Raw genomic sequence first — 19,672 nt, 5'->3', positions numbered from 1 at the left:
ATGATAACAGCGATAAGAACCTGTGACCATCATTATTTTGATGGTCATTACTTTCTTGGGATAAGAACCTGTGACCATCATTATTTTGATGATCATTACTTTCTTGGGGTAAGAACCTGTGACCATCTTTATTTTGATGGTCATTACTTTCTTGGGATAAGAACCTGTGACCACCTTTATTTTGATGGTCATTACTTTCTTGGGATAAGAACCTGTGACCATCAATATTTTGATTATCATTACTTTCTTGGGGTAAGAACCTGTGACCATCTTTATTTTGATGGTCATTACTTTCTTGGGATAAGAACCTGTGACCATCAATATTTTGATGATCATTACTTTCTTGGGGTAAGAACCTGTGACCATCAATATTTTGATGATCATTACTTTCTTGGGGTAAGAACCTGTGACCATCTTTATTTTGATGGTCATTACTTTCTTGGGATAAGAACCTGTGACCATCAATATTTTGATGGTCATTACTTCTTGGGATAAGAACCTGTGACCATCATTATTTTGATGGTCATTACTTTCTTGGGATAAGAACCTGTGACCATCATTATTTTGATGGTCATTACTTGCTTGGTTATGTCAAAGTATGAGAGTCTGGTATCCTTGAATCAGTCATGTTGGCTCATTATTCCATTACCTGTAGATGCGTACAGACAATCTGTGAAAATCAGAACAAGAGGTTTGTCCAAGTATCAGCTCATAGACAAGATCCTTGAAAAATTCTATTTTTTCTTTTTCTTTCTAAGGTAGTTCTATTATAAGTTTGTAAGTAATGTATCAATTTGCGTCACATACCTGGTGTTTTGAGCAGAGATCTTGATCTGGAATCACCTGGTGTCTTGTCACCATGATTCTTGTTAACATCATGAGGAATATTTTCCTGTAATAGTAAATATCAATGCGGCGTAACAAAATGGCCGATTTTTAAATTGATTCAAAGACATTTTGGTTCTAAAGCTGTGGTTTTAATTACAAAACAAAAAGTCGAAAAACTAACCTTAATGTCATCTTCCATAAGCCTCTTTCTTTTAGCAGCTAATCTTTGTTCCCTTATAGCATGACGGAAACAGAAAAATTTCACTGAAAATTTGAAAAATAAATCATGTAGATTATGGCGAAATTATTCCCTACTTCCATGATGAAATCTTTGGTCTGAGCATCAAAACAGAGAGTTCAACATAGTTTTACTCATTCAAAATCTTAGGTAGCGCTTGATTGGTTAGTTCTGAACAGGTCATGTCTGTCTCAAACTAATATTTTTTTGGGTACACGCGGAATGCATTTTGAACTCTGTTCAATCTTATTTTATTGGTTGATTCAATGAATCACGAACGTACATAACTCATTAATCGAGCGCTACTTCGAATGTTAACAGCAATGTCTGAATCAAATCGCAACATTATAAAATAAACAATAAACACAATATATAATAAGTAGAAAACTTACCGTCTGGTTCTCTTTCTGCAGTATAATTATTTAATCGTAAAATAACACCACAGAAATCACATTTTAAACACCCACGATGAAAGAATACTCCTTCAGCACTCATTCTCTCCATAATATAAACACGTTTAGCACAGAATTTACAGAATTCGCTGTTTGGTTGAGCAGCAGCTAATGTTGGTGTTCCTTTCTGAAATGCCAAATAGATTGAAGTGAAGGTGCTATTCCCAATTTTGGAACTATGTATTTGTCTATGTGACTAGAAATATTTAAAAAGAATATGAAACATGTTTTAATATTTCTAACACTGAGAATATTTTTTCTATTTCTCTATATTTCACATGTTTATATTTTTCCTTGATTGTCCACAATATTCACCATGAAAATCATATAACAACAGTCACTGATTTTAGTTGAGTCAAAAACCAGAACTTTGATTGCAAATGATCATTCTATCGTAATAGGTGTTCATGAGATTTTATGCAAGGATATAAACTTCATATTGATCTTGTTTAAAGTGACAATTAACTTCATAAACCACTGATTTTCAATGAAATTAAAGTTCTGTTTTTACATTGCTCTGAGAGAATAAAAATATTTGGTAAACAGTTGAGTTATGGGAAACAAAATATAAGCATATTATACACAAACAACTCCTGGTATCCTTTCTGCCAGTAAGATCTTGGAAAAGGGATTCCAGCAAAAAAAATTTCAAGTTTACTGAAGGCTTACTTATTAACAACTGAGTGAACAAATGACTTGATAACAGTTCTATTTAAGAACTATTCTAAACTTACCAGTCTCTTGACAACAGGTTGAGCAGGTACATCACCACGAAATTTAGCTGCCAGTATTTCAGCCATAGCATTGACACTGACAGCCCCTTGAGCTTCTTCTTTTGATTTCTGTGAGAATGGTGTATAGGATGTGCTAGCTTTATTGGTCACTGTTAATTTATTAGCTATTTCATCCATGGGTAGTTTTTTATATTTAGTGAGTTCTATATGTTGATGTTCCTCTAACTTTTCTTCGTGAGTTATTTTATGAAACGTTTTATCCTCTTCTTCTTTTTTCTATAAAGAGATCGTAAAATAAAATTGATATAGCCAACATGTTGTTACTCAGCTGCTGGGTAAAACAGTCCAATATAGTCAATCTTCAAAGTTTAAAACTGTTTTGGAATTTAATATAAGCATACCAGACTCACTAAAACCATTCATCACTGTCTGCCACATTTTGCATTTCTTTCTGGAGATTTCAAGCGCGTTGATGATTAATTGGTATGTTCACAAATCGGTTGATAAATCTGCTGATGGACCACATTGTCCCAGAGATTTTTCTTCAACTTAATTCAAAAATCCACAATCATAATAACTGTGACCAGTGACATTTATTGGACAAGGCATTTCGAAACACTACATGGCACTTAAAAGTCAGGGTTTATCTATTCTGCAGAAGTAAGTGTCATATGATATTAGCTCCAAATATCAGACATTGATTGGTGCTGTCCTAAGACATGGTAAATCGAATATTGCAAATACAATTTCTGACCTTTTCTAGCCAATTAAGAATTCAAATGACACAACTGATCACATAGCAATACTAACCCGTTTTGATTTATTAATCTTTGAACTGAGTTTTTGTAGGAATGATGTACGATGTTTAGGTGAGCGAGTATTTTTATCATCTTTTGAAAGACTTCGGGTTTGTACAATTGGCGCTGAAATACACAAACCATAAAATTCATTTTATGTCATAAATTCTACTTGATTTGACTGGGATTTTTTTTAGATTCGGCAAAAGTTTCTTAATCTTACACATAAAACATAAAGAAATTATTTGACAAAGAGCATGTGATATAACTCTTTATCATATAAACTATATTTGCATAATAGACAAAAATTATTACAATTGTAGATATGCATTAAAGCTTTTTATGAAGTGTAATGACTTTTTCCACTTTTGTGTGGAAATAATTACGGAAAAAAGTGGGTTTTTTTTATATGGTTTCCATCACAAAGATTATGAAAAAACTCACCTAAAGGAACTGGTTCAGTTCTAAAAACTCTGTAATATTGTGATAAATAAGCCATCATATTTAATCTATCTGGTATATCACTACTAGCTATATCATCTGCTGACATAACAGGATTTATACCTAATTCTTTCTCAGCTATAGTTAATGCCTGAAACAATTAAATATCTAAACTTAATCATCAGTTATAACAAAATACAACAGGATTGTAAAGAGGTTTTCTAAATTTGTTCATGTGTATCAGTGACATTGATAGTATCAATTTGCACCATTCCAATTTTCAATCAGATGTCTGTGATTCCTGCAATTTCATCAAAAACTTATTTTACATGGAATTGCATGAACCACAGACGTCTGATTGAAAATTTGAATGGTGCAAATTGACAGTATTGATGTCCCAAATACATCCATGAAGAGCTCTTATTTAATCATCAGAGATCAAAAATTGTCTAATCCTTTGCCTCAACATCAGGTTTATGATTTGAGTATGTTTATGTAAGTAATGCTTCAAAAACTGACATGGCTACAGCAGAATTTCCAATGATTCCTGCTGTGAAAACTAAATCAACAATATCAAAGGGATTTTTAAGTTCTACTATTTGGCACTTCAATCACAATACATTAAAACTTACCAACTGATTATTATGCAATGGATTGGATTCTAATAACTGGTTAAAATTTCTATAAAGAAAGAAAGAAATCAGTCAAAAGATATTTCAGAATGAGAAAAAAATACCTACTCTCATTCTGCTTTTTTTTAACATTTATATTTGATATAGCCACTTAAGTTGGGGTCTCACAACAGCCCTCTTGAACCTTTTGACCTAACTTGATAAACACTGCCTCACAAAATGGCAGAGGGTAGAAATTTGATTGGTTTAAACAGACCTCATCTGGTAAGGTCAAAAAGGTTAATTTGATGAAAGTTTAAGAGGGCTGTCATTTGACCTTAACTGAAGTAGCTATATTCCAAATAAAAACAAAAAACGGAGCAAAAGTTTGGTCTAATTTTCATTAGACTGGTATACTTTTTTAAGGCTAGTCTTCATGTCTTATACAAACAGTCTGTCGCATAAAGTGAAAATAAAGATGGTGCAACTAAAATGATTCCAATTCATTTGGTTAGCAGTTTCCAAAAATATAATGTTTCTATTTCAGATAAGAATGGACACAGACACTCGTAGTCATAACATGTGCCACAAATTTCCACAAACTATGACAGAACCAAATTGTGGTCTGATTATATGCTTAATCCCAGAGAGAGCTACAAACAATAGGCAATCATTCAATTGAAAGATACTTACATAAGGTCTGGTTTGAAGGCATGTATAAGGGCACAAAGAGCTAGACCACTCTTCCAGGATGTAGTAAAGTCTATGATATGAACATGACGATATATATTGTTGTTTAATATCTTCTGACACCATCGTAATAAACTATATGGATCAACCAAACCATCTGAAAAATAGCCAGTGGTAAAGTAAGTCAAATAATAAAAGTTTGGAACAGCACATTATACAGTTGTACCACAGGCAGTTAACAAAATAAGAACTTAGACTTCTCATGGGGCCATACAAAATAAATAGTCGGTTTTACAGGCCCAAAAATACCTGATTGTTGCCTTAATAATAAAAAGTCAGTAAATTTGTGGTAATATTTATATTAGAAATGAAAATCTAAAAAAGCGCTTATAAATAACAAATAATAAATTTGTCCTCTCGCCCCGATTTTTGTAAAAAAAGGCCTGTAAAACAGACTATTTATTTTGTGTGGCCTGACTATTATTACGTTTTTTCTAAAAAAAAAATAGACTTGGATATAGTCCCTGACTTAAGTCATGGTGCTTGCACATAGATATACAAACTTTGTCAGTCCTTGTTTAAAGTACAAGCTCTTCAAAACTATTCTAAGATCAAGATTTACAGAAATAATCATGCTATGCATCTTATTGGTTAACATTTCCATTTTTAGGTTGGGTTTGACCAGGCAGATGATGAAAATTGTGCAATGCATACAGCATGAAGAATTGCATGGTATATACATGTATATGGTATATGTAATTAAGCAATATATTAGATCCTTGGGAATTACTGTGATATATGCATATATTGAGCTAGGTGCCATATTGAATCAATACCAGTCAAGATTAATTTGGCACCAGAACAAAGTATCTAGTAGTAATTTAACAAAATTTCTACTGGAGCTATGGATGTGCATTTCAGTTTTAAAAGACACCATACCTTGCTTTCTCCTCTTGGAAGGAATTTCTTCATCTAATAACTTAGCATCTCCACCGTCATACAGATGTCTAACTTGACTAGGTTTTAATATACGTATTGTATTTAAGTTAGGATACCTATAATAAAAGAATTTCACAATTTGACTGCTCAAAATATGTTTCTTGATCACAATAACTCAGCTATACATGCAAACTGAGCATCACTGTATACCTTACATAGACAACTGCCATAGTGTGTTCAATTTAATCATCTTCACTCATAATTCCAGTCAACCCAGCTGTAAATGGGTAGGGATAATCCAGGAAAGATCATCACTGTATACCATACAAAGATCAATGCCAAGGACCAACTGGTAGAAGGGATCCTTAACTGTGAACCTTAGTTGTTATCCTTGTAAAATATAGTTGTTTCTTTTCTTAAAGTGTGGGCACACGAAGTGGTCTTGGTCGGAGACTTTTGTCGCCGATTAAGAGTCTTGTCTTGAGTTTCAACGACTGGCACAGGCACAAAAGAAGACAAAAATCTCCAGTGGTTTTTCCACCATGTTGATAATCAGGTGCAGAGCATGCAATTGAAAGGAAAATGAATCTGATTGTATGATGATGGTTTTGCAGAAGATAAAACTATCAGAGACAATTATCAAACCAAGACTACTCGTGTGCCTGCACCTTTAGAATGTACACAGCTAGTAGCATACATGAACACAGTTCATTGTCTTGTCTAAACATACAGATCTCAACCTTTCTGACCTTCATCACTAACAGGATGCTTCTAGCTTACAGACCTCCTGGTAAACAAGGACCATGGAGCCAATCCCTTACAATACGTACCTGGTATTAGGGTCAATACTATAATGACTGTGGAGTTTATGAAGACTTTCTGGTGTAGTTTGTGATAATAATTGGAAGATACTCTCTCTTTCTGCTAATATTTCTAGTGGTCTCATCTTGCCTGCTGCCCAGTTCTTAATCATCCAAGCTGTATCAAATGCACCGAGAAATCCTCTAGCACAACCTGATCCAGTTGGCCAAAAAGGCTGAAATATACAAAAGATAACATTGATTGAAGCATTTTGTTTTCACATGGGACCTTTGGATCTGATCTCCTAAGTTTATATAATAGAAATGGAAACTTCCATCGGCACAAACATGTGTAAACAGCTGACTATGAGGTCCTGTCAATTTGATTGGAGAAATTTGTTAAACTGTTTTATTTTTGGACCTCATGCTCGTGTTCCAAAAAGTCCTTACTTGTCTCTTATATCTAAATAAAGAAGGCAAATGTGACTGTCTGGTATCACAGTTTCAGGAACTCTCTTTGGATATGTTTTCAAAAGCCAACATAAATTCCACCTCTTTAAGAACACTTTCCAACTCAAATCCAACCTCATATTTAGAAATAATTATTTTAGTCAAATGTTTATTCTGCATTTCAATCAGAAAGCAGGTCTTTTGACCCCAAACTTACCTCCAAAAGACTGTCACCAACTATTCCCATCAACAACTTGTGACCATTCTTTTCAACAACTCTGGAGGAATTCTCAGCAGCAAACATTGATGTAAAATCAAACATAGCCAAGTCAGCTTGACCATAATGATTGACAGCAAACTCCAAGTTTGGTAATTGATAATTAGTTGACACATTAGCAGCTTCTTTAGCATACGCCATCAAGGCATCTTGGTTGACATTTTCTCTTGACAGTAATTGAATTGTGTCTGCATAGTCCTGAAAAAAAACCCAATTTATTTAAAATGCCTTAATCAAAGATCCTTGTTATTCAAAATGCAAGATAATATGAATAAAGGACTCATAATTCTATGCACCATCTTTATTCAGCAGGCTATCTTAACAGCTCTCCCAAGGGAAGCAACTCTTAATCTATAGGGGATATTTCAAGACCACAATATTACAGCATTCACTGGCAAGACTTACCTCCTTTAAAACCCCTTTTGCAAACAAACTCTGTTTTTTAGCTGTCATAACAAAGTAATGTGTTTCATCTTTATAATAGACAATATTTTCTAAGTCTATACCAGTTTTATCCTTTAAATCAGTGAAGAATTTTTGATTGAATATAAAGGCAACACCACTGATCTCTTCAACACTAGCTTCAGCTGTAGTATTCTTGTTAATGAAATTAGCTGTTATAGCAATGGCTAGTTTACCCCTGAATTCCTTACGAGTAAAACCTGCAAATAAAAATAGAACAGCTCAGGCCCTAGTCGTTTACAAACAATCTGAAACTGGATTCCGAATCCATGTCATTCGTTTTACAACGGTTTGGCCTGAATCTGAAAGCGGATTTCGAATCCATGGGATTCAAGATGGCGTCATTTATAGTTTTAAATTAGTCTTGCTTTTCGAATCTGTTTCACTCGTTTACAACATGAATCTGATGTACCAAACCCATTTCGAATTTTTTGTAGGGCCTTAGTATTCAAAATCTTTAGCCAGAATGAAATGAATCCTTTCAAAATTGGAATTGTGTTGCCTTGACAGTAGTGCTCAAGGAATGAGTCAGGATTTTTGGAAAAATTCACCAAATGAGCTTTGAGTTGGAATATTTGTTGTGAACCAACTGCTATGTACTATATTTTTTCATGTTTATGGTAGTTAATATTTCTAGGATACTTACCAGAAAGAGTATTACGTTTACCATCAGCACCAACTAAAACATCGAATTGATATTCTGATACTGGATGATTCTCAGGATCTATTTTACATCTCCATCCTATATCTATAATATATATCATAATTGTCATCAGCATCTCCAATTAACTAGGGGATCTGCAGTGGTTATAGACGTTAGCTCGCTAACCTGAAGGTTCAGGCATAGGTCGAGGTGATACCTGATTTTTCAACTTGATGCAGGTAAGAGAGGCTGACATGGAAATACGTCTAATCGTTAGGATAGGATAGGCCCTGTGTGCTACAGACTGTGCAGGTTAAAATATCCCTCAACAGTTAGAAATCGAAAAAGAGCAGGCTAATGCTGCTGTCCTGGAAAAATTTCTGTCTTCCTTAACACACATGGTGCAAAAAAGTGTAGGATGTAAAACTCCATTCATTTCATTTCAAATTAACTTGGCTACTCAATACTTGCCCATTTGAAATATGAATTTGTGTGCTATAAAAAGTCCTCCTAGTTGCAGAATAGCATGATGTGCTTCTACCTACGAGCAAGCAGAACTTGAATAAACTTCGAAAGAAAAGCTCAAAAGAATGACCTCAGAGATGGTCTTGTCCAGCAACAACCTCAATGATGAGGTTTAAATACAAATGCCTATATTCTTTGCTATCTGTCAATGCATGCTTTGGATATTTAATACATCATCAGATCAGCTGATTTGAAAAAAAGTGACTAAATGTCTCAGAAGTATGTCTCAGGGAAACTCTAGTCCACTAGTAGCAGAGGTATCAGCCTAGATGCATGATAAAAATACTAAACAAATATTCTTATCTATCTATCATGACATGTTTTGGAAATATAATCCATATCAGGACAGCTGGATTGTTAACTATGAATAAATTTGCAACATGAGGAAGTATTATTTCTACTAATCATCTGTTCATTAAAGGGACAGCTGCACCATTTTTTTTCTTGACCAATGAAACAAGAATATTTTTTAGCTAAGCCAATCAGTAATAGTGTTCACAGCTTGTCTTTGAAATTTGAGCGTTCAAATGTGTGTCCAGAATTATCAGCGTTTGAAAGTTAAAATGACACTGCTGTATATATAGAAAAGATATTATAGAAATAGTAAAATTCCTAGTTCGAAGTATTTTTTAAAGGAATTATGAGATTTTGGTACATTTCTAGTACTTCTGAAGACTATTTACATATATTCAAGACTCAACTCAACTCCTCTAATATGGCCCATTAACATAATCAATATATCATATCCCTTTTCATAAAGTTTCATAAAAGACATTGTGTACCAAAGTGTATTTTGATAAATTCATGACCAAAAGAAGGACATACAGTAAGGATCACCTCCTCAGTAGCTCGACTGATAAATATGAGGACAAAATGAGTAAACACTTTTTAGAAAAATCATGTAATGTTGAACATTTTGACATAGTAATTTTTGAAATGAATGGAGTTTTACATCTTACTCTTCTGCATAAGATAATATTTGAAGCTGGCTCACATTCTTTTTTTTATTAAGATTGAAATAGTTATAAATTACTAACTTCAGTAAGGACGTAGGATGAAATAAGGTTAGTTGTCTGAAGATTGCATAGAGTAAAACTCTGAGTAACAACATGTTGTTTTAGGTTCTGTTTTAAACTTGTAAGTTATAAATTATATTGTTTTGCACTATTCCAGGCTATTAGAATCTAATTGGACAGTGAAGTCAGTACTTACGATCTGTTTGGTCTTCAGGAGGTTCAATTAAACAAGAAAAACCAACATTAACATGTACTTCTACCCCTAATAGTAGAGCTACTTTTAATAAGATACATTGTAACTGACGTATACCTGTAAAATAAAAACCAATGATATAAATTTTACCTTCATTGATTAACAACCCAATGTTAAATTTTCGTGCTAAAAAGTGCAGTAAGAACAACTCAAATTAGGCTTCAAGGACGAGTGTAGTGTTTTGTGGCTTAAAGTTATTTTTATGTGACCATGTTGATTTTCTCCTTATTGAGCATCTGTTTATTCAGATGGTACAATAAACCGAGGTCCCATGTACTACAGGCTGTGTTCGTTAAAACCCCTGGACAGTTGAAAATCAAAAAGAGTAGGCTAATGCCACAGTCCTGGCAAAATTTCCCTCATTGCACACTGCATGGTGTTGCCCGTCTCCATTTACGTAAAACTCCACTGATTTAATTTCATTTTCCAAATGCAGCTCATAATGATGGACAAAGCTTTGCAGTATTCAATGAGGTAATTTTTTCCAGGAAAGCAGCATTGGCCTAACTCAAAGCGCTTCATTGCTTTACTTACTTATATGATCTATGGCCCCAGCAGCAAACTTTCCAAAGAATTTCTTGGCCCCTAAATTCTTGAGATCGGTGATAAGAAATGGCCATAGATGTAGAACATTATTCCTAGAGAAACGGTCTCTCTTTTCTACCACCACAGTCTTTGCACCTAAAAAGGCAGCTTCTATGGCCATTCTTAAACCACATGGTCCAGCACCTATAATCAGCACCTGAAATGAGATACAGAAATATATTTCAATTGTAACAATGATCATTTGAGGCAATGAAGATTTAACCACTACAGTTTAGAGCTGTGTATCATCAATCATGCTATGATACGATACAGGGGTCACAATATGATACATATCGCGATATATGGTAATGGGATGAAAATTAATATTTTATCTTCAAAGTTTCTATATATATTAATTTATAACTTTATAACTATGATATTTGGTAATATAGTTGATAGAAGTGGTTAGTGTCCACTGTCTTATTAAAAGTTTCTATATATATTAATTTATAACTTTATAACTATGATATTTGGTAATATAGTTGATAGAAGTGGTTAGTGTCCACTGTCTTATTAAAAGTTTCTATATATATTAATTTATAACTATATAACTGTGATATTTGGTATTATAGTTGATAGAAGTGGTTAGTGTCCACTGTCTTATTAAAAGTTTCTATATATATTAATTTATAACTTTATAACTGTGATATTTGGTAATATAGTTGATAGAAGTGGTTAGTGTCCACTGTCTTATTAAAAGTTTCTATATATATTAATTCATAACTTTATAACTGTGATATTTGGTAATATAGTTGATAGAAGTGGTTAGTGTCCACTGTCTTATTAAAAGTTTCTATATATATTAATTTATAACTTTATAACTATATTTGGTAATATAGTTGATAGAAGTGGTTAGTGTCCACTGTCTTCAAAGTTTCTATATATATTAATTTATAACTTTATAACTATGATATTTGATAATATAGTTGATAGAAGTGGTTAGTGTCCACTGTCTTATTAAAAGTTTCTATATATATTAATTTATAACTTTATAACTATGATATTTGATAATATAGTTGATAGAAGTGGTTAGTGTCCACTGTCTTATTAAAAGTTTCTATATATATTGATTTATAACTTTATAACTATGATATTTGGTAATATAGTTGATAGAAGTGGTTAGTGTCCACTGTCTTATTAAAAGTTTCTATATATATTAATTTATAACTTTATAACTGTGATATTTGGTAATATAGTTGATAGAAGTGGTTAACGTCCACTGTCTTATTAAAAGTTTCTATATATATTAATTTATAACTTTATTACTATGATATTTGGTAATATAGTTGATAGAAGTGGTTAGTGTTCACTGTCTTATTAAAAGTTTCTATATATATTAATTTATAACTTTATAACTATGATATTTGATAATATAGTTGATAGAAGTGGTTACGTTCACTGTCTTATAAAAAGTTTCTATATATATATTAATTTATAACTTTATAACTATGATATTTGATAATATAGTTGATAGAAGTGATTACGTTCACTGTCTTATAAAAAGTTTCTATATATATATTAATTTATAACTTTATAACTATGATATTTGATAATATAGTTGATAGAAGTGGTTACGTTCACTGTCTTATAAAAAGTTTCTATATATATATTAATTTATAACTTTATAACTATGATATTTGATAATATAGTTGATAGAAGTGGTTACGTCCACTGTCTTATAAAAAGTTTCTATATATATTAATTTATAACTTTATAACTATGATATTTGGTAATATAGTTGATAGAAGTGGTTAACGTCCACTGTCTTATTAAATGATTCTATATATATTAATTTATAACTTTATGACTGTGATATTTGGTAATATAGTTGATAGAAGTGGTTAGTGTCCACTGTCTTATTAAATGTTTCTATATATATTAATTTATAACTTTATAACTGTGATATTTGATAATATAGTTGATAGAAGTGGTTAGTGTCCACTGTCTTATTAAATGTTTCTATATATATTAATTTATAACTTTATAACTGTGATATTTGGTAATATAGTTGATAGAAGTGGTTAGTGTCCACTGTCTTATTAAATGTTTCTATATATATTAATTTATAACTTTATAACTATGATATTTGATAATATAGTTGATAGAAGTGGTTAGTGTCCACTGTCTTATTAAATGTTTCTATATATATTAATTTATAACTTTATAACTGTGATATTTGGTAATATAGTTGATAGAAGTGGTTAGTGTCCACTGTCTTATTAAAAGTTTCTATATATATTAATTTATAACTTTATAACTGTGATATTTGGTAATATAGTTGATAGAAGTGGTTAGTGTCCACTGTCTTATTAAATGTTTCTATATATATTAATTTATAACTTTATAACTATGATATTAGGTAATATAGTTGATAGAAGTGGTTAGTGTCCACTGTCTTATTAAAAGTTTCTATATATATTAATTTATAACTCTATAACTGTGATATTTGGTAATATAGTTGATAGAAGTGGTTAGTGTCCACTGTCTTATTAAATGTTTCTATATATATTAATTTATAACTTTATAACTATGATATTTGATAATATAGTTGATAGAAGTGGTTAGTGTCCACTGTCTTATTAAATGTTTCTATATATATTAATTTATAACTTTATGACTGTGATATTTGGTATTGTAGTTGATAGAAATGGTTAACGTCCACTGTCTTATAAAAAGTTTCTAAAAATTTCAGTGAAAAAAATTATCATATCATAAACAACATATAAAAATCTCCATTTTTTTATGGAATGAAAGGTATTGTCAAGTATCAATACACGACATTGCGATATGATACACGTATCGTAGCATGTTGTATCATGATTTATACACTGCCTGCACTACTACAGTGACAGTCATATCAATACATAATCGAAGAAAATGCACCTGGACCAACGTATTTATGTCACAAAATTGCAGTCAATTCACCTTCAATTTGCCAACCAAAAGTGAAATTTTGATCAATAAAACCAACATGAATCATTGTCTTAATTTACCAACACCATTGATGGCCATTTAAATATATAAACTTGAATTTTATGTGGGTTTGGTGATGACACAATCACAAATTGCAAATATCATTACTGCTATAGTACATCATACTGACTAGTGCTAGGTAATGGGTACTGGTATTGCCAGATATGTCACGCTATGATATATGATGCATATCACAATGTTGGCTAATAGAGCAAATATGTGACTATGTATCCATTCTTGAAACGATCTATCTTGCTAGCTCTAATACTGTCCCCTTCCTTGTATCTTTATGTGACATAGAGTTGAATTCATTGAAAACATTGAAATATCTCTTGTTGACATGTGAATTGATTCAGAATTAAAAAAATTTCAGATCTGATTTTTAACATTTTTTCTATCCAGGATGAGCCCTTTAAATGATACTGTTGACCAAAGGCTATTAAATTGTCATAGAACATGTCCTAGTAAACATAGAGTATAACAATCCATATTTATCAGATTATCCTTTAATCCTATAATCTCTTGTGTCAATAAATAATAGTAAGTTGTAAACACTGATATTAATAATAGACACTAACAAATAGCCTAATAATAACACCTGTATATCAACAAAAAAGATACTACTGACTGAAGTGAATATAACAAATGAGAAATTTTTGTGCACATCTAGAATAAAAATTGGTGAAATAAGTTTATAAAAAAGCTAACAAGCAGTCTACTTTAGTATCAGGGAATTGTAAGGACATTTTCTAAATCTTTTTATCAATTCAACATTTTAATTTTCAATCAGACGTCTGTGTTTGTTGTAATATCACTAAATCTAAGCACTTTGTTATTATCACTGTTTTTCTTAAAGGGGCAGATGGGCCATTTTGCGGGTTGATTTGAGTCTTGAAAATTTTTGAATAGTTTTCAGAAGTACTAGAAATGTACGAAAATTTCCTTTAACTAGGATTTTTACTCTCTATTTCTATGTTTGTCTTTTCTATATATCACAGAGTATCTTAAAGTGACGAGTCCTCATTTTAACTTTCAAGACGGTTAATTCTGGACATACATTTATCTGGAAGCTCAAATTTTGATGGTGAGCTGTGAACACTAGTATTGATTGGCTTAGCTAAAAATGTACCGTTTCCGAGACTTAGTATATTTGGACAAAAAAAATGGCGCGCCTGTTCAATTAAAACTGATTAGACTAAATAGATTGTTAAATTATTGAAGGGGTAGAAATTAGACATTTCATAACCAAAATACAATCTTTTTCCGTTCAAACTACGACACATGACAAATTTTGAGTCAGACATCTTATTTGTCATTACATTTTTTACTCTATTTTTTTTCTGTGGCATATGTTAAACATGTGACTGCCCATTCTTACTTTTTCCTCTCAGTTATACAAATTAACAAACAAACCAAGTGTATAGCTAGCTGCCTGCCTTGCAGTTCACTGTTTGAACTGATTTGACTTAAGCTAATAATAGAAAGCAAAACTCAAGGTAAACAGAAAATCACCACAAAACTGGTTATTATGATTAGAGGTTTCAATTTTACTATTATGATCTAACAGAAACAGGAAAATACTTCTTATTTTAATAATATAACATTGCAAATAATGATTCCCATGAACACATTTAAAGGAAGTGACTTCACATGAATAATAATAAGAATTATAATCTCTCCTTTACACATTTTCCTTAATAAACCTCTAAAAGGAACCATTTGTATGGTTTATCGTTTTTAAAGGAGCACATTCACTATCTGTTTGACCAATCATACAGGAAAATACACTTTGGTGCACAATGTCTTTTATGAAACTTTTAGAAACAGGAATTTTTTTAGCTTACATAATCAGTAATAGTGTTCACAGCTCATCGTCAAAATTTGAGCCTTCAAATCCATGTGTATCTATAATTATTCACATTGGAAAGTAAGGCCTTATGTGATTAGAGCTGCTTTTGCGATAGCGCGTCATCAATCGATTAGTTTAAGGATTTTCAAGAATCACAGATGTCTGACTGAAAATTTGAATGGTGCAAATTGATTGGCAGTTTGGCATCACATTGAGCATTTTAAAACATAATCTGTCCTTAAAAAATAAAAAATAAAAAATACTCACTCTTGTATCTGCACATGCTGCTCCACCTCTGTAATCTCTGTGAGCAGCACGTTTATCAAACTTATCCCAGATTGACTTGGCTCTCCATGATGTTAGTCGAGATTTTAGACACTTGTAGAAGTTATGATGATCTACATGTTGTAATCCCAGGACGGTACATAGTTCGTGGAAGGTATTAAACACAGATTTACATGTAACAGCATTGACAAACTGATCAAATAATCTGGAGGCAAATTCCTCTGTACCCACACCATTCATCCTGCTGCTATCCACAATTCAACATACATTCTCTGAAATAATAACATAGAATCAGGTAAAGATAGCTTGCTTGGTACGGAAGCAGGCAGAAGATATACTTAATAGTTTATGTCTTCAAAAGTTAAAGACAGATTCGCTTTCAAAGTTTCATCAAAATTGAAATAAAACTGTATTCTCTATCATGTCCAGGAGTCTATCTTGAAGATAACTATACAAATATGAAATGAAATGAATGGAGTTTAACGTCCTACTTTTCTGCACCATGTGGGCTAATGAAATGAAATTTTACCAGTAAAGCAGCATAAGCCTACTCTTTTTCGATTTCCAACTGTTGAGTGATCTTTAACATGCACAGTCTGTAGCACACAGGGCCTCGGTTTATTGTCCTATCCGAACAAATTTTCAGTCCATTCAAATTACTTGACAAAGATGTCCACAAAAGTATTCAAAACCTACACATAAGGTACTCTAGCTTCATAAAAATAGTATTATACATTCATGTTATAAAAGTATAAACTAAAGTAAGTTTATGATATGGTACTTGATTGTGAACAATGCCAGGGTCAAATAGTGAGCTGTGAGATATTTCAATCCCAAGTGGTCACTTATCTGTCTCATTTAATGTTAAATACCCTAAGCAGATACAGTTACAAATGTCTTCTAATTCACAGAAACCACAAAGCACTACCAAATAATATTAAATAGGTGTTTTTTGAAATAAAAGCTATATAAGCCTACTCTATTTCAATTTCCAACTCGTAAAGGTGAAAAGAAGAACTACCAGTACACAAAATTTTCACAAAAGATTTTCAAAGAAAAAGGTGTTCTGAAATATTGAGAATGGTTTTCATATACACAACTTGAAAAGAGCAGTACTAAAGACTTGATTTTAGTGTAATATTGATATATGTTAAATACACACATTTTATTGTTGCCTGGTTGGCCTGGAAACAGAATGCTTTATTGCCACTAGGTGGAAAAGGTGCTTTGACAAACAGTATTCTGTTTCTTTATCATTCAGATATTAAACTCTTGAAAGCTATAAAATCAGTTGGAAGAACAGGAGTTCATCCAAAAGACCAGAATATCTGGTATTGCCATTCAATCAGTCAAGATATGTATATGCTATACACTAGACATCTGCCAGAAGTATTTTGCATGTTTTTTAATGCACAAGTTCTTGCAAAGGGTTACCAAATAAATATCTTTAAGTGACAAGTGTGCCATTATGACTTTAAAAATACTTCAAACTAGGAATTTTACACACTTTTTCTATATATCACAGAATATCTTAAATTGACTAGTCGTCTTTTTAACATTCAAACACAGATAATTCAAGACACACATCCATTTGAAGACTTAAATTTCGACGGTGAGCTATACTGATTAGCTCAGCTAAAAAATTCAAAATTCTGAGACTAAAGTATGATTAGTCTACCTGTCCCTTTAATACAGGCCCTTTCCCATACCAAAACCATTTTTCCTCATTTGCCACCCGTCTTTATCATTAGCTTATTTCTTATATAAACAGTTTATACTATAGGTGACTAACATGGTGCCACTGGCAATATCACTTTATATAAATTTATAATTTTTAGGAAGTGGGTCAGTCATGTCTAATTCAGTTTTATTATGAAAATTCAATCAATGTATGTTATAGCTTCTATTAAAGCTACACCATTTTTGAAATTCTTGGAAAACAACCAAACTTTCAGACCCATCCAAATTGAATTCTGGAAATTCCACATTAACTGAGTCACTTTCAACAAAAATGAAAAATTAACTTTATATACTATTATTTACTACATGTTTTTCTATCTAATATTCTTGATATATTCTAACTGTATTTTTGGTCTTAAGATTTTAAATTTCTGATCAGTTATTTTCAAAATCATAATTTTCAGGAAATGGATATTACTGAAATCATGGAAATATCAGAAATATGTCATAAGCAATATTTACTATTACATTCTAAAACTCTTTTTCAAGAACAAGGACAATAACTCATACTAAATATTTTTCAATTCTTCTGATTTTCGATAGGCTTCTTTCTTGGGTCATTACAAACAATCATGCCTTCTAGAGTGCTGAAGCGCTAAAATTTGAATTCATTTTCAAGAACAAGAGCAATAACTCATACTAAATATTTTTCGATTTTTCTGATTTTCAATAGGGTTAATCCTTATGTGATTACAAACAACCTGTGCCTTGTAGAGTGTTTACGAGCAATTGTGGACGGACCAACAGACGGACATGTAGGCATAAAAAAATGAAATGAAATGAGTTTTACAAATCCCTCTTGTATTGCCCTGGAGAAGCTCAAGTTATCTTAATGCTCTAACAAATGACAAAGCCTAATATCAGCTGTCACCATCCTTCGGAAAACTTGGACTACCATGTCATCTGTTTTTCTTTGTATTTCTTGTAGACAAATAAGACATTCTTTTTTTATTTTGAGAAGTGATGTGGATAGCTTAAATTTATGCAATATTGATATATCAAGCAAATATTAGTCTATTTAGGTTCAGATCAATAGGTTCAGATCAAGTTCAGATCAATAAATATGTGTATATAAAAATACATATAGGTCAAAAGTATTGATGAGTACCAGGCTAGACAGGTATTGATCTGGCACAATAGCATGATTATAATTCATTTGGATATTTTAATTATCTTTACAATTTGGTATTTACTATTTATCCATATAACCTATTATTTATAAAAATTTGTTTACTACTGATTAATATATGATCCAATCATATCTAAGGCGTCCATTCTCGCTAAGCCTGACAATAACCTCCTATGCAGCTGGCCGATAAATTGGACTACTTTCAAATATCAGGTCATGTGACAATAATATTATGTCATATAACTAACATCTGAAGAAATATATTTTGTTAGGCGGATGTAACTTCCACCTTACAATTAAAGAAGATTTTTTTTTTATCTGCATACAATTTATTGTCAGGCATAGTGAGAATGGCTGCCGTAGATACGCTTATATATGATCATCTTTAAATACTATTTTCTAGTGATTTGTTTATTAATTTTTTGTTTACTATTTTGATACATTGCTGTTTGATTACTATTCTATATGATTCGAAATTGATTAATTAAAGATGGGTTCCCTTATTTTCATTGATGAAAATGAAAATGCTTATACTTATATGAATAGAAAGTTGAGGTGTTCTAATGACTTGGAAAAATACCAGATTGTCTCACAAGTCCATAATTAATTCATAATTAGCTAAATTAGAAGAGATTTACCAGCAGATCTTCAATTAGTGACCGATCAAGAAATTTCAAAAAGTCCTTTTTTGTTTATCCAGACTGTACATACATGGACCTTTATGGTTGGTTAAAACTCTTAATTATATGCAATAAGAACATATAATAAAATGATTAAGAATACATGATAATTCATTAGAAACACCAATTTATCAAATAGTTTGCTTAATTTGACACTAAAAATAAGGAAACCCATCTTTAACATTATCTACAGAATAAGCCTACTTTGATTACCGAACATTTATCAATTCATTGACCTATGATGTAAATAAATAAAAACTTTCAGGATATTTTAT

General features: G+C 31.6%; 2 protein-coding genes across 2 annotated transcripts; one reads left to right on the top strand and one right to left on the bottom strand.

The window, feature by feature from the left end:
* LOTGIDRAFT_135876 (hypothetical protein) lies at window positions 1-495 on the top strand (the record flags this gene model as incomplete). The annotated part of the gene is made up of 1 exon (XM_009046407.1): window positions 1-495. One exon carries the CDS (start codon window positions 1-3, stop codon window positions 493-495), a length of 495 nt encoding a protein of 164 aa, XP_009044655.1.
* Window positions 496-1,450: 955 nt separating this feature from the next.
* Window positions 1,451-16,052, bottom strand: LOTGIDRAFT_51710 (hypothetical protein; the record flags this gene model as incomplete). The annotated part of the gene is made up of 14 exons (XM_009046406.1): window positions 1,451-1,645; window positions 2,253-2,515; window positions 3,089-3,175; window positions 3,494-3,641; window positions 4,123-4,171; window positions 4,795-4,948; window positions 5,689-5,846; window positions 6,561-6,766; window positions 7,198-7,455; window positions 7,663-7,919; window positions 8,366-8,467; window positions 10,100-10,213; window positions 10,691-10,898; window positions 15,831-16,052. Coding segments are annotated over 14 exons (2,421 nt in total), but the record flags the coding sequence as incomplete, so codon positions are not given.
* Between the last annotated feature and the right edge of the window lie 3,620 nt (window positions 16,053-19,672).

Source organism: Lottia gigantea (assembly GCF_000327385.1).
Source record: "Lottia gigantea unplaced genomic scaffold LOTGIsca_101, whole genome shotgun sequence".
Classification (NCBI taxonomy): domain Eukaryota; kingdom Metazoa; phylum Mollusca; class Gastropoda; family Lottiidae; genus Lottia; species Lottia gigantea.
This window is presented reverse-complemented; position numbering and strand designations above follow the sequence as displayed.